General features: G+C 50.6%; 1 protein-coding gene across 6 annotated transcripts in view; it reads right to left on the bottom strand.

Annotated features, from left to right (window-relative positions):
* Positions 1-12,924, bottom strand: part of LOC138268212 (treacle protein-like) — a 257,029-nt gene that overhangs the window by 54,059 nt on the left and 190,046 nt on the right. For 4 of the 6 annotated variants that reach the window (XM_069217656.1, XM_069217657.1, XM_069217660.1 and 1 more), the window contains one exon: positions 11,647-11,841. The exons of the other annotated variants lie outside the window; for them this stretch is intronic. In XM_069217656.1, the coding sequence (XP_069073757.1) occupies positions 11,647-11,841 (195 nt within the window). The remainder of the gene's footprint in view (positions 1-11,646; positions 11,842-12,924) is intronic. 6 annotated transcript variants of the gene reach the window in all.

Here is a 12,924-nt window from a genome sequence, read left to right as displayed (position 1 = left end):
GGGTCTGTAGGAGGCGCCTTATACTTTTTTTCCACTCTTGGTGTGATTGCCCTACTTTTGACCGGCTCCTTAAAGATTTCTTTTGCGTGCCGGAGCATACCAGGGAGCATAGGCAGGCTTTGGTAGGAGCTGTGGGTGGAGGAGAGTGTGTTGAATAAAAAGTCATCCTCGACCTGTTCTGAGTGGAGGCTTACATTGTGAAATTGTGCTGCTCTAGCCACCACTTGAGAATACGCGGTGCTGTCCTCTGGTGGAGATGGCTTCGTAGGGTATGCCTCCGGACTGTTATCTGACACTGGGGCGTCGTATAAGTCCCATGCGTCTTGATCTTGGTCACCCTGGCTCATGGTGGTGTGAGCTGGGGAATGTGATGGAGTTTGTGCTGGTGAGACGTTAATCACAGGTGGAGGAGAGGGTGGTGGGGTAACTTTTTTCACCACTTTTGTTTGTGGTGTTTGTTCAGTTTGGAACTCCAACCTTCTCTTTCTTCTAATGGGGGGAAGGGTGCTTATTTTTCCTGTCCCCTGCTGTATGAAAATACGCTTTTGCGTATGGTCTACATCAGTTGAGTGTAGCTCTTCCTCAAACCTATGCTTTTGCATTTGGGAGGTTAGCGAGTGCTCTTCTGCATAAGAGCCTGAAACTGGGTCGGTTGCAGTTTGTTTTGGCACCGAAACCCTGTCTGCATCTTTTTTCGGCTCCGAGGTGACTTTTTTCTTTTTCGGGGCCGAAACCTCTCGCCGTCGATCTTCTTCGGTGCCGCTGTCTCGGCGTCGAGCCGTGTCTACACCGGTATCTCGGTGTCGATGCTTGTCTCCAGCACTTTCTCGGTCCCGAGAAGGCTGCGTGCCGGTGTCTCGACCGGAGTCGGACGATCTCGGCACTGTTTGGGCCTTTTTCGGTGCCGACGGTCGGTCACCGAATTTATGGGTCGAGCCATGGCCTGGTGGCAGTGGCGTCCCCTGGGCCTTGTTAATCTTCTTCTGAGTGGTTTTCGACGTCTTACTCACGGTTTGTGTATCGTCGAATCCTTCGGAGTCCGATTCTTGGATCGAAAAGGTTCCCTCCTCTTCTTGTTCCTCGAACTCCTGGTGGGCTGTCGGCTCGGACGCCATCTGAAGTCTTCTGGCTCGACGGTCTCGGAGTGTTTTTCGGGACCGGAACGCACGACAGGCCTCGCAGGTGTCTTCACTGTGCTCAGGTGACAGGCACAGGTTGCAGACCAAGTGTTGGTCTGTATAGGGGTATTTATTGTGGCATTTGGGACAGAAACGGAACGGGGTCCGTTCCATCGGCGTTCTTCTGCACGCGGTCGGGCCGACCAGGCCCCGACGGGGGATCGAAAAAATTACCCCGAAGGGCACCGGAGCTCTTCGATCTTAGACGCGGTGTTGAATCTAACTACGCCGATCCCGAACGCAACAATACCGACGAAAATCTTCCGAAATTAGCTATCTTTCCGTTCCGAAACTCGGAGCGACAGGAACACGTCCGAACCCGATGGCGGAAAAAAAACAATCGAAGATGGAGTCGACGCCCATGCGCAATGGAGACAAAAGGAGGAGTCACTCGGTCCCGTGACTCGAAAGACTTCTTCGAAGAAAAACAACTTGTAACACTCCGGCCCAACACCAGATGGCGAGCTATGCAAAACATGCGTATCTACAGCGACAGATGCCATCGAACATATGATTTTGAATGCTAACAACTCTACAGAATCTGTATGTCAGAATTTGAAGGGCTGAATGGTAATGTTTTGACAGGGATAACGTTTAATTAAGTATGTTTTGTAGTAGAAGTTCTTACAGTTGTGAAAAGCTGACAGTGCAATTTTCTGAAGCTGCAATGTTAACCTATGGAGGAAAAACATATATAGCAAGCAGGGACTCAGCAGTGACTTACAGGACCAGTCTTCCAGACTTAATTTGAGTATGGGGAAGGGTTCTAGGTCACACTTACAAGTCACATCAGGGGGCACTGGAACAGCCGGGTGCAACGATGCCCTTCAGCATCAGGTGTCACGTTGCAGTCAATGGAGATCGGTCCGGTCAGAAAGGCACTGTAGGAAGGGACTGGGAGGTCAGTTAGGGTGACCTACCAAGGGGGTTAAAGACTTGCGATACTGGGGGATGTGGGGACAACCTTCGGTCCTCTTGTCCTGGGGTCAGGGCGGCTGAGTCCAGGGGTCCTTAGACCCCCAGATTTGTGATACCAGAGTGTTTGCGGTAGAGGAGCCCTGCAGAAAGAGGCTACAGGTGTGGTCTGGGGGTCCAGTCAGACTGAACCAAGCAGGCTGGGATATGTAGGGGCACCCTTGATCCTCTTCTCCGTGGTCCGGGGCAACCGGGTGCAGAGGTGTCATGAGACACCGGGTCTTTGTCTCCAGGTCACTCACTGTAGAGGGGGGCCTGCACTAAGAGGCTGCAGGCGTTGTCAGGAAGGTCACAGTGGGGAGACCCAAGGTGGACTATGTCTCTGGAGAGTCTGGGAACCACGCTAGCACAGCTAGCCTGCTTTGAGTTGGGCTCTGCGGCAGGGGTGCTTGGTGCTTTCTGGTGTTGGGTTTTGGCAGTCCAGAACCTCTCAGTTCTTAAGTGCATGCAAGATGCAGAGAAGCAGCTCTGCTACGCCACAGGAGTTCCTGGTGCTGGGCCAAAGGCTGCAGTCCTATTGGGCTTTTGGAGGCATAAGCAGCTGCAGGACGAGGCGACTTTGTAGCAATTGTTGGAAGTCAGCAGGCAGGATAGCAGGGTTAGCACCAACCCAGTCACTGGTCTTTAGTACTTGCTTTTGAGTCTCTGGAGGGCCCTTCTTTCTTCAGGTCAGCAGGATCTGATTTTCTGGTGCCAGGGGCTCCCCTAAATACTGAATTTAGGAGCCTTAGGAGAGTCTAGGGTTGTAGTCAATGGGCTATTTATCCCTGGGATCACTAAGACCTCTATAAGGCCCCTTCCTGTGGGGACTGGACATAACTCTGTCCCAGAGTTCCTAGTTCTGCCATCACCAAGATGGTAGAATTTGAAATTTCATGTCCACATCAGGCAGCTCACTTTAGGGGTGGAACTGACCTGAGAGTGGACACATTTCTGACTACTAGTTTTCCCACCTGTCCAAGTGGCAAAAAGGTCCTGGGTCGGCATCTCCCTTCTGAGGTAAGCCAGATCTGTATACCAAGGGCGGCGGGCTCTTTGAAGCCCCCTGCCTTGGAATGCAGATTTGCAGGTCATCCTATTGGGAGAGGGATGTTAATACCACTTCCAGAGCAGCCTTTGTTCCCGACCGCCCGAGAGCAGAGGCTCTCACACTTGGGGGTCACAAACCTGTCTGTTGGAGGTAGGCTATTTAGAACTAGCCAGTCAGCACACAGGTAGATGGTAGGTTTTTCAGGGGCACCTCTAAGGTGCCCTCTAGGTGCATGTAATAATAAATGCATCACTGGAATCAATTGATATCGGATACCAAACATACCTAGGTTCAGTGAAGCCACCATGTAGCAGAGGAACTTCTATTGACCAGTGTCCAGCAAGTTCATTTCAAATGGCTTCCCCAATAACATACTATGGGGTTCATTATGACCCCGGCGGTCGGTGTAAATATGGAGGAAAGTACTGCCAACAGGCTGGCAGTACTTTTCTCCATATTAAAACATTGGCGGTTTGGCTAAAGCCAAACTGCCAATGTACCACACCGACCGCCACGGCGGTAACAACCGCCAGACTGGAGACTTCACTCTTCAGCCCGGCGACCTTCACTTGCCCGCCTGCAGGATTATGACCCTGCCTACCGCCATGGTTTTCTTGGCATCCTTACTGCCACGAAAACCATGGCGGTAGGCACTATCAGTGACTGGGAATTCCTTCCCTGTCACTGATAGGGGTCTTCCCCGCCCCCCTCCCCTGGTTCCCCCCCCACACCCTCCTTCCATTCCAGACCCTCCACCCCCCACATGCCCCTCCCTTCACACACTCACCCATTCCAAAATGCATCCACGCATGCATACATTCATTCACACACACCTGCACGCACTTACATACATACACACACACGCATTCGTAAAACTCAACATACATGCACTCACACATCAATACATGCACACACACACAACACACACCTGCATACACGCACAGATGCATGCACACACACACACACACACAATACCCCTCCCCTGTCATGCAGTAGTAGGGGGCATGGCACACAGGCAGTGTGCCATGCCGTGTTTTAACTTTTAGCTGTCCCAAGACACGCAGTCTACATGAACTAGGTGAGGGGTCCCTGAGGGAGGCACAATACATGTTGCAGCCCTTGGGAGCCCTCTGTGGTACCCACAACCTAGGTGCCAGGGGTACCATTTATTATGGACTTACACAGGTGCCAAAGGTATTGCCAATTAAGGAACAACTGTACAGTGTTAGGGAAAGAGATCTGGCACTGGAGACCTGGATAGCAGGAATCCAGTGCACTTTCAGTCAAAACTGCAGCATACACCAGACACAGGCAAAAAAACTGGGGGTGACCATATTAAAAAAAAAAAAAAAAAAAACGAGCACCCAGCACACCAGAGGACTTGTAGGTTTCAGAGGGCCACTTCTAAGGTCCAATATTGCCATCAGTGTGGATTTATTAAGATGAGGTGATACCAAACACCACTATTTTCCATGCAGCCATCATGTAGCTGGGTAACTCAGTGTCCAGTACATGCTTTAAGATAGCTGCCCGGTGACTTGCAATGTCTAGAAATAGAACTAGACATCACAGGACATATCTGCTCACATGTATTATAATTATGAGAAAGTGCCCTCTTTCTTGGCTGGCTACCCCCATTTTCTGCCTGTTGTCAGTGTCTGACTGTCTACTGGGATCCTGCTAACCAGGACTCTAATAGTTTTGGTATCTCCTCTAAATTGTACCTTTTTCTTACCACAACTGGCGTACTGGTCCCCCATGTAACTCCCTAGTATTTGGTACCTAGGTATCCAGGTCACTGGGGTTCCAGGGATCCTTATGGGCTGCAGCAGTTATCCTTCCACCCATGGGGAGCCCATGCAAAGGGTTCTGCAGACGTGCCAGTGCAGCCTGCATAAAACCAGGTCACTGTTTTTATGCAGGTCACCCCTAAAGTAGGCCCTCTTGCTCAGAGGGCAGGGTGCAGGTACCAGTATGTGCGGTGCCCCCACAAACTCTAGATCCATTTTCCTGGACTTTGAGTGGGACACCATTTTACACGTGTACTGGGACTATGTCCAACTACATATTGGTAACTCCAAACCTGAGCATGTTTGGTATCAAACGTCGGAATCATACCCCAATACTGTTGCAAGTATTGGAAGTATGATTCCATGCACTTTAGGGGTTTTCCAGGCAACTCAGCTGCTGCCACCCTTTACACAGGTTTCTGCCCTCCTGCTGCATGATCTGATCAAGCCCAGAAAGGTAGAACAAAAGTTTTCATTTGGGAGAGGGAGGTAACACCCTCTCCCTTTGGAAAGAAGTGGCTGGCTTGGGATGGGTAGCCTCCCCAAGCCACTGGTTTGCTGTGAAGAACACATTTGTTGCCTTCCGTGCAAAAACCAATCCACACCGGTTCAGGGACCCCTCCAGTCTCTGCTCTGGAGCAAAACTGGACAATGGAAAGGGGAGTGACCACTCCCCTGTCCATCACCACCCCAGGGGTGGTGCCCAGAAAGCCCTGGGATATGCCATCTTGTTTCAAAGGTTGGAAGGGAACTCTGGGAGCATCCGAGTGGCCAGGCCAGACAGATGACGTTGGAGCCCCCTCCTGATAGCTGCTTACCTGGTTAGGTGACCAATCCCCCTTTCAGGGCTATTTAGGGTGTCTCTCTTGGGTGGGTCCTCAGATTCGGTTTGCAAGATTCCAGCAGGACTCCTGTGCAACCCCTGCTTCGACTTCTGGCCTCCGGAACTGTGACTGGAACCTTCAGGACCCGACAAGATGCCTCTAAGAAGAAAGGACTCTTCTGCAACATTGTTTCCCAAGCTCCTGCCAGCTTTGCAACATTTCCCTCGCCGTGCATCCTCAGAAGATTGCTTCTTCTTCTTGTGCAGGTTGAAGAGTTGTAATCTCCCTTGGAGAGAAGGAGTCACTCCCCTGCAAACACAGGCACCTACAGCAAGCAACGACCGGCTACGTGGATCTCTCCTCATCTTGAACTACGGGGATCCTGCATCATGGGTGGTGGTCCAGAGTAGTCCTCTCTGCCAGCTGCAAAACTCTGGTGGAGGTAAGCCTTTGCCTTCCAACGCAGGACAGTATCTCTGTGCACCACATCTCTTGCACCTGCCAAGGGTTGTTTACATCTCCTCCAAGGGCTCTTCAGGAGAAATACAGCTCCAGCCCCCAGCACTCCTTCCCGCAAAGCCCAGCCTCCTGCATGGTTCTCCAGCGGCGTGGGATCTTCTTTTGTACTGCTGCGTGGGCCTTTTCTGCAACTCCTGTGTCCCCATCCTGTGGGTGCTGCCTCTGCTCCTGTGGACTCTCTGCGACGCTGAGTGTCCCATGTAACTCCCCCTCCTGGGTTGAGTCCTCCTGGGCCTTTCTGGGACCGGCAACACCACTTTTCCACTAACCACAAGTTTGCCTTTGCCAAGGCCTGTTGGTGGAATTCCTGCACCGACACCCATCTGCAATCTTCATTCCAGTGTGGGGCATCTTCTGCATCCATGAGGAACACTTCTCCGTCTCCAGGGCTGAAGTGCTGACCTGTTCGTCATCACTGTCGACCAACTCCAGCAAGTACAGCGGGGGTTTGGGGGTACTGTGTTACTTGCCTCTGTGGTTTTCTAGTACTCCCACCTCCCTTCTACACATTCTACTTACCTAGGTGGGGGTACCTTATTTGCATTCCATTTTTTTAGTATATGGTTTGTGCTCCTCCTAGGGTCACTATTGGTTATTGCTATTTGTACTATTGTTTAACCTTGTCAATGCCTATTTCTCCATCTCTGGTTACTAGTGTATATATTTAGTGTACTACTTACCTCCTACTGGTGGGTTATCCTTTTAGTATTTTGTGACGATTTGCTCCAAAAATAAAGTACCTATATTTTTGCATAATTGAGTGTTTTGTTTCATGTGTGTAAGTGCTGTGTGACTACAGTGGTATTGCATGAGCTTTGCATGTCTCCTAGAAAAGCCTTGGCTGCTCATCCACTGCTACCCCTAGAGAGCCTGGCTTCTAGACATCGCCTCCACTTCACTGAGAGGCGATAACTGTACCTTTTATAAGGTCCAAATACCATAGGTACCTGCCAGCTTCCTACCATAAAGTACCCTGCCTTAGAGCTCTTAAGGCCTTCTGCAGGGGTGACACACCAATAATGCATGCAGTGACTGTGGGATGGCACACAATGAGTGTGCCATGTCATGTTTTTGCTCAGGGCCTGCACCCTGACACACATTCTGCAATGGCAGGTTTTGTGCATATTTGCATGTGGGTCCCTTAAGGAGGCATAAGATATCCAGCACCCCTTAGGGACCCAGTTTATCCCCCATGCTCTAGCTGCCCGGGTACCATTTACTAGGGACTTACAGGGGTGGTAAAGTCCTTCGCCAATTGTAAATCAATCAGAAATTGGGGGGCTGAGGCTTGCAATCTATGGGAAGAAAAAGCAGCTGGTTTGTGTCTTGTGGGTATAAGGATGGGTGATATACACTAGGGCTGATGAGGGGAATATACACTTGGGCTGGTGATGTTTTTTTTTTTTTTTAGAAAGCTGGCCCTTTATGTGGTATGCAAATACCGTATAAATGGTCCAGGGGTTCCCCAATGAGTGGACAGGGGTTGCTATGGAATCCCAAAGTGCTCTATTTGGGGATAGTGTGGTCGAGCAGCCTTAAGCTTAACACAGAGGACTACAAGACATCTACAAATACACAAAACAGTCAGGAAATGAGACGCACAATTCAAAAAGGTGATCCACAATAAATTGTATATATACTAAGTATCTTTATATACGTTTAGGCACCAGAGAAAAATAATTCTCGATAGTATGTTTTTAAACAGGAATTCTTTTCACTTTACAAAGTGGACACAATGCAATTTCTGCATTCTGCAATGTTATCCTGAGGAAGGAAAAACAAGTTCTGCAAACATGTAGAGTACAGCGACTTACAAGATCAATCTCCAGAAGTAATTGTGAGTAGTGGGGCAAGGTCCAAGGCAGCACCAGCAGTCCACCACCAGTGCCACAGGGACGGCCGAGTGCAGGGTGCAAGACAGTGTTGGGTGCCCAACGCGTTTCAAAGGATATAAGTCACTGCGAAAAGAGGCTGCAGACTTTGGACAGGAGGGCAATCGAGCTGAACCAACAGGGGGGCTGAGGCCTCACGATGCTAGGGCATAGGTAAGCACCTTTGGTCCTCTTCTAAACAGTTAGAGGTGACCGGTGCAGAAGAATCCTAGGTTTTTTTTTTTTTAACCAGAGCAGTTGCGGTAGAGGATGGGGCTGCCTGCAGAGGCTGCAGGTGTTGGTGGGAAGTCCAGGAGGTGTGAAAAAAAAGGACTCAGACACTGGAGGGCTGGGGAACCTTGTTGGCACAGGTAGTCCACTTCAACTCGGGTCTGAGACAGCGGGTGCAGTGGTGAGTTCAGGTGTCGGGTTTTGGTGGTTCCAGAGGCTATAGAGTCCCTTCTTTTAGAGGTTGCTGGTGAACAGGAACGCTATTCACAGCAGGTTTTCAGTTTTTATTGAAGACAGGCAATCCTCCTGGGTTTCTGGAGTCACAGCTCCAGGACGAGTCGACTTTAGTGCAGATTTAATCGACGGAGGCAGATAGGTGGGCGGCGTTGGTAGTTAAGTCAGCTGCTTCTTTCTCCTCTTCTGCTTTCTCAGCTCCTTAGGGTCCTTGGCCTTCTTACGTCGTCATGATCTACTTCTCTGGTGGCTGGGGGTTCCCTAAATACTGGATTTAGTGGCATTCTGGGTGTGTAAGGTAGGAATCAATGGGCTACTGACCCTTTGGGTAACTAAGCCCCCTATATTACCACTTTCTGTGGGAAGTTGGCATATCCCTGTCCCAGAATTGCTAGGTCTGTCATGACAAAGATGGCTAACTCTGAAAGTTTGTGTCACATCGCAATAGCTCACCTTAGAGGTGGTACTAGCCTGGGAAGGGTCACACTCCTACCAGGACTAGCACATTTTCACACCTGTGCAGGTGCCAAGTGGGATCTGGACAGAGGGGGTGGCTTCCTCTCCTGTGAAGGGAGCCAGATTTGCACTTTAAAGGCAACAGCCCTTTGAGGATTGCTACCTTAAGGAAGCTAATCAGCAGGTCATCCTGTAGGAAAGAGTGTTATACCCTCTTCCCGCACAGGCTTTTGTGCTGGGCCTCCTGAGAGAAGGCTCTCGCCCTAAGGGACCAGACCGTGTCTCAGGTGCGAGGCTGGCAAAAACCAGTGAGCAGGCACACCAGAGGCTTGGAAGGTTTCAGGGGGCACCTCTAAGGTGCCCTATGGGTGCATCTATTGTTAAGTCCAACACTGGAATCGGTGTGGTTTCACTAACACAAGATGTTTGATACCAAACATCCCTATCTTCAGTGAAGCCATCATGTAGCTGTGGAACTTGTAATGACCAGTGTCCACACATTCATTTAAAATGGCTTCCCTCGTCACTTACAATGTCTGAGAAAAGACATAGTAGGGGCATATCTGCTCTTGCAGATATGTGCTCACATGTAAAATAATGCAGCCTGCCTTAGGGCTGTAAGGCCTGCTGCATGGGTGACAGGTATATATTGCATCCAGTGTTAGGGGACATGGCACACAGCCTGTGTGCCATGTCATGTTTTCACCTTTGCCTGCACCAAGACAAGCAGTCTGCAATGGCAGTGACATGTGCTTGGTGAGGGGTCCCTTAGGGTGGCACAATTTGTGCTGCTGCCCTGAGGGATCCTATCTAGCACCCCAAGCCCTATATAGCAGGGGTACCGCTTACAAGGGATTACAGAGGGTGCTATAGATTGGCCGATTGGAGAATCAAGTTACAGTTTAGGGAAAGATCTGGCAGTGGGAACCTGGTTAGTGGGAACCCAGTCCACTTTCGGCTGAAATCATATCAGATACCAGGCAAAAAACTTGGGGGGTGGGTAACCATGGCAAAAAGAGGTACTTTGTTACAGGGGTATACACTAGAGCTGATGATTTGGATCATGTGCTTGAGGCTGATCTTGGGGTAGAGTAACATAGGAAATTAGCATAAGGCAGGTGTACAAGTCTCAATAATGATTTTGTGGCTTCCTCGTCTTAAGGCTTGTTTCAGTGGGCCCGATTCCTGATCTACCTTGACTGCTGAAGCTGCCTAATGGGATGTCCTTGGGGATGAGAGGAGTGCATCGCATAAGTATGTCATGAAAAGAGTGCTCTCACTGGCCACTGGCTGCCACCATGACATGATGAGTCAAGAGGGGACCTGCAGGCGCCAGCCATGCCCAAAGGCTATTGCATCCCCAGGCCACTTATTCCAGGTGGTGATAAGTTAGTGGTGGTCTGTCTCTCCACTGTAGAGTTGCTTAAGGGGTGTTAGCAGAGGCTGTCCCCGAGGGGAAGGGTTGTCACTCTCAAGGTGCCTGGAGCCTCCCTCAATAAGGGTTGATACTGCACCCCATCAAGGCCATCCACCGTAGCACCCCAGCCCCCCACCCCCCATGCTCCCAGCCTTGAAACATGGCCCTCTGCTCACTGTTCGACAGAATCTCAGAGGGATGACAGCTCTGTCGCCGGCTGGTATCCACCACAGCGCAGAGGATTAGTGAGAAGGTAGGGGGCAGGTATCACCAAGCACGGGCAGTGTCAGACCAGCTATGCCCCATGGTCACGCTGTCCAGCCAGCCATATCCACATCTGCAGGGTCTGAGAAGTGGGTTAGAGGGCACCAAGATAAGGCCAACCCCGGAGAGAAGCAGCCATGTGGAGCGGGCCACTCTCGCCCCCACACCAACCCCAGCCATGCTCCAATCAAAAGCACCCACGTATTGGCAATTGTGAAGGTGAAAGTGCAAGGGCTGGCGGGGGGAAACGTTAAGCCAAGAGAGGCCCCCATCTAGGCACGCAGGGTGGAACCAGGCCTTCAGGCCCTGAGAGAAGTATACTCTCACAGAATGAACACATGTGTCTGGGGGCCTCCCAGGTGCCACTCCGAGATTCATTCCGCAAAAGGTAGGCCTCTACTAGTCAGGACTCCTAGTCTCCTTCAGCAGGGAGCTCGCCCACCGCTGTGTGGGCCTCAGCATAGACAGCCAGAGGACTGCAGGATATGGGCAAGCGTCAGTTACCCTCACATGTCTTCCATTTCATCTGCTGGGCTCTGATTTATCAGGCCGCTCTAAGTTATTCAGTATGCATCGATCAGACAGAGAAGGACAGGTAGGTAGAGCGGCATGCGGAACAGCAACAAGACACTCAGTGGGGGTGAGATTCTATACTCTGCTTAAGGAAGCTGTATATTTACCAGACGGCAAAGGTGCTCTTGGTGCGCCCTACAAGGCAGCTATCTTGAGCATGCCTCCTACAGTTTAGTTTACAACTGCATCTTGTGAATTTTCTTTTAACATGGAAAATATATATCTTTAATTGGAATGCAGGGACGTTAACATTCTAACTTGGAACAGAAAACGTGATTACTTGCCTGTTGCCTCTTCTTCAGCACACGTGTCTGATGGAGCTGGAGTAACAACTGCAGGGTGACCCCTTTTGAGACGTGGTGAAGATGATGTAGCAGGTGCACTTTGAGCTGCCTCCTCCAAAGCTGTGCTCTCTGTTGGTTCAATCTCAGTTTCTTTTACAGGTCCCAAGGATACCACATCAGTCGTAGGTTCAAGGCCTAGAACAATGGAAGGTTGAAACAGGATGAAAATATGGACCCAAGCCATCTGAATAGTAGACATCCTGCATGTCAATGGTGTCAGGCATGTAAACATGATTTTGAATGCTATCAACTACAGAATCTGTATTACACAACCTGAAGGCGACGAATCATAATGTTCCTACAGAGGTAACTTTTGATTAGGTACGTTTTGCAATAGAAATTCTTACAGTTTTGAAAAGTCAAAAGTGCAATTTGCTGAAGCTGCAATGTTAGCCTATGGATGAAAAACAAATACAGCAAACAGGGACTCAGCAGTGACTTAAGAGGACCAATCTTCCAGACATAAGGGGAGTATGGGGCAGGGTCCTAGGCCGCACCAAAAGGTCACCCAACGTGGCACTGAGGCGGCTGGGTACAGCGGTCCAGTTCAGCATCGGGTGCCCCGTTGAAGTCAATGGGGATTGGTCAGTTCAAAAAGCCACTGTATGTAGGGACTGGAGTGCTACACTGGGTGAATCACCAAGGAGGTTCAAGACTTGTGATGCTCAGGGACGTGGGGGACACCACTGGTCCTCTTCTCCTGGGGTCGGGTGTCGTTAGGCGTCAGGTTTCGGTCACTGGAGCAGTTGCAGTAGCGGGGGCCTGTAGAAGCAGGCTGCAGGCGTGGAGTGGGAGGTCCAGTCCAACCGAACCAACAAGTGGGCTCTGATCTCATGAGGCTGGGGGAATGAGGACACCCTTGGTCCACTTCTTCGTCCACGGTGGCCAGGTGCAGAGATGTCCAGAGGCGTCAGGCCTTTATCTCTAGGTCACTAGCGGCAGAGGGAGGCATGCACAAAGAGGCTGCATTTGTCATCGGGAAGGTCACAGTTGGAAGACCGAAGGTGGCCATCTCTGGAGAATTTAGAGGTCATGCTGGCACCGTTGACCTGCTTCCACTTTAGCTAGGGGGCAAGGGTGCAGTGGTACTTTCCATTGTCAGGTTTTGGTGGTCCGGAGTCCTCTCAGATTTAATTGGGTGCCTGCAAGATGCAGGGAATCAGCTCCACTGGAGTTCCAGGTGCTGGGGTGAAGGCTGGCAGTCCTCCTGGCTTTTGG

The sequence above is a fragment of the Pleurodeles waltl genome, chromosome 12 (assembly GCF_031143425.1).
Source record: "Pleurodeles waltl isolate 20211129_DDA chromosome 12, aPleWal1.hap1.20221129, whole genome shotgun sequence".
Lineage (NCBI taxonomy): Eukaryota > Metazoa > Chordata > Amphibia > Caudata > Salamandridae > Pleurodeles > Pleurodeles waltl.
Note: the sequence above shows the minus strand (reverse complement) of the source record. Positions and strands in the feature narration are given on the sequence as shown.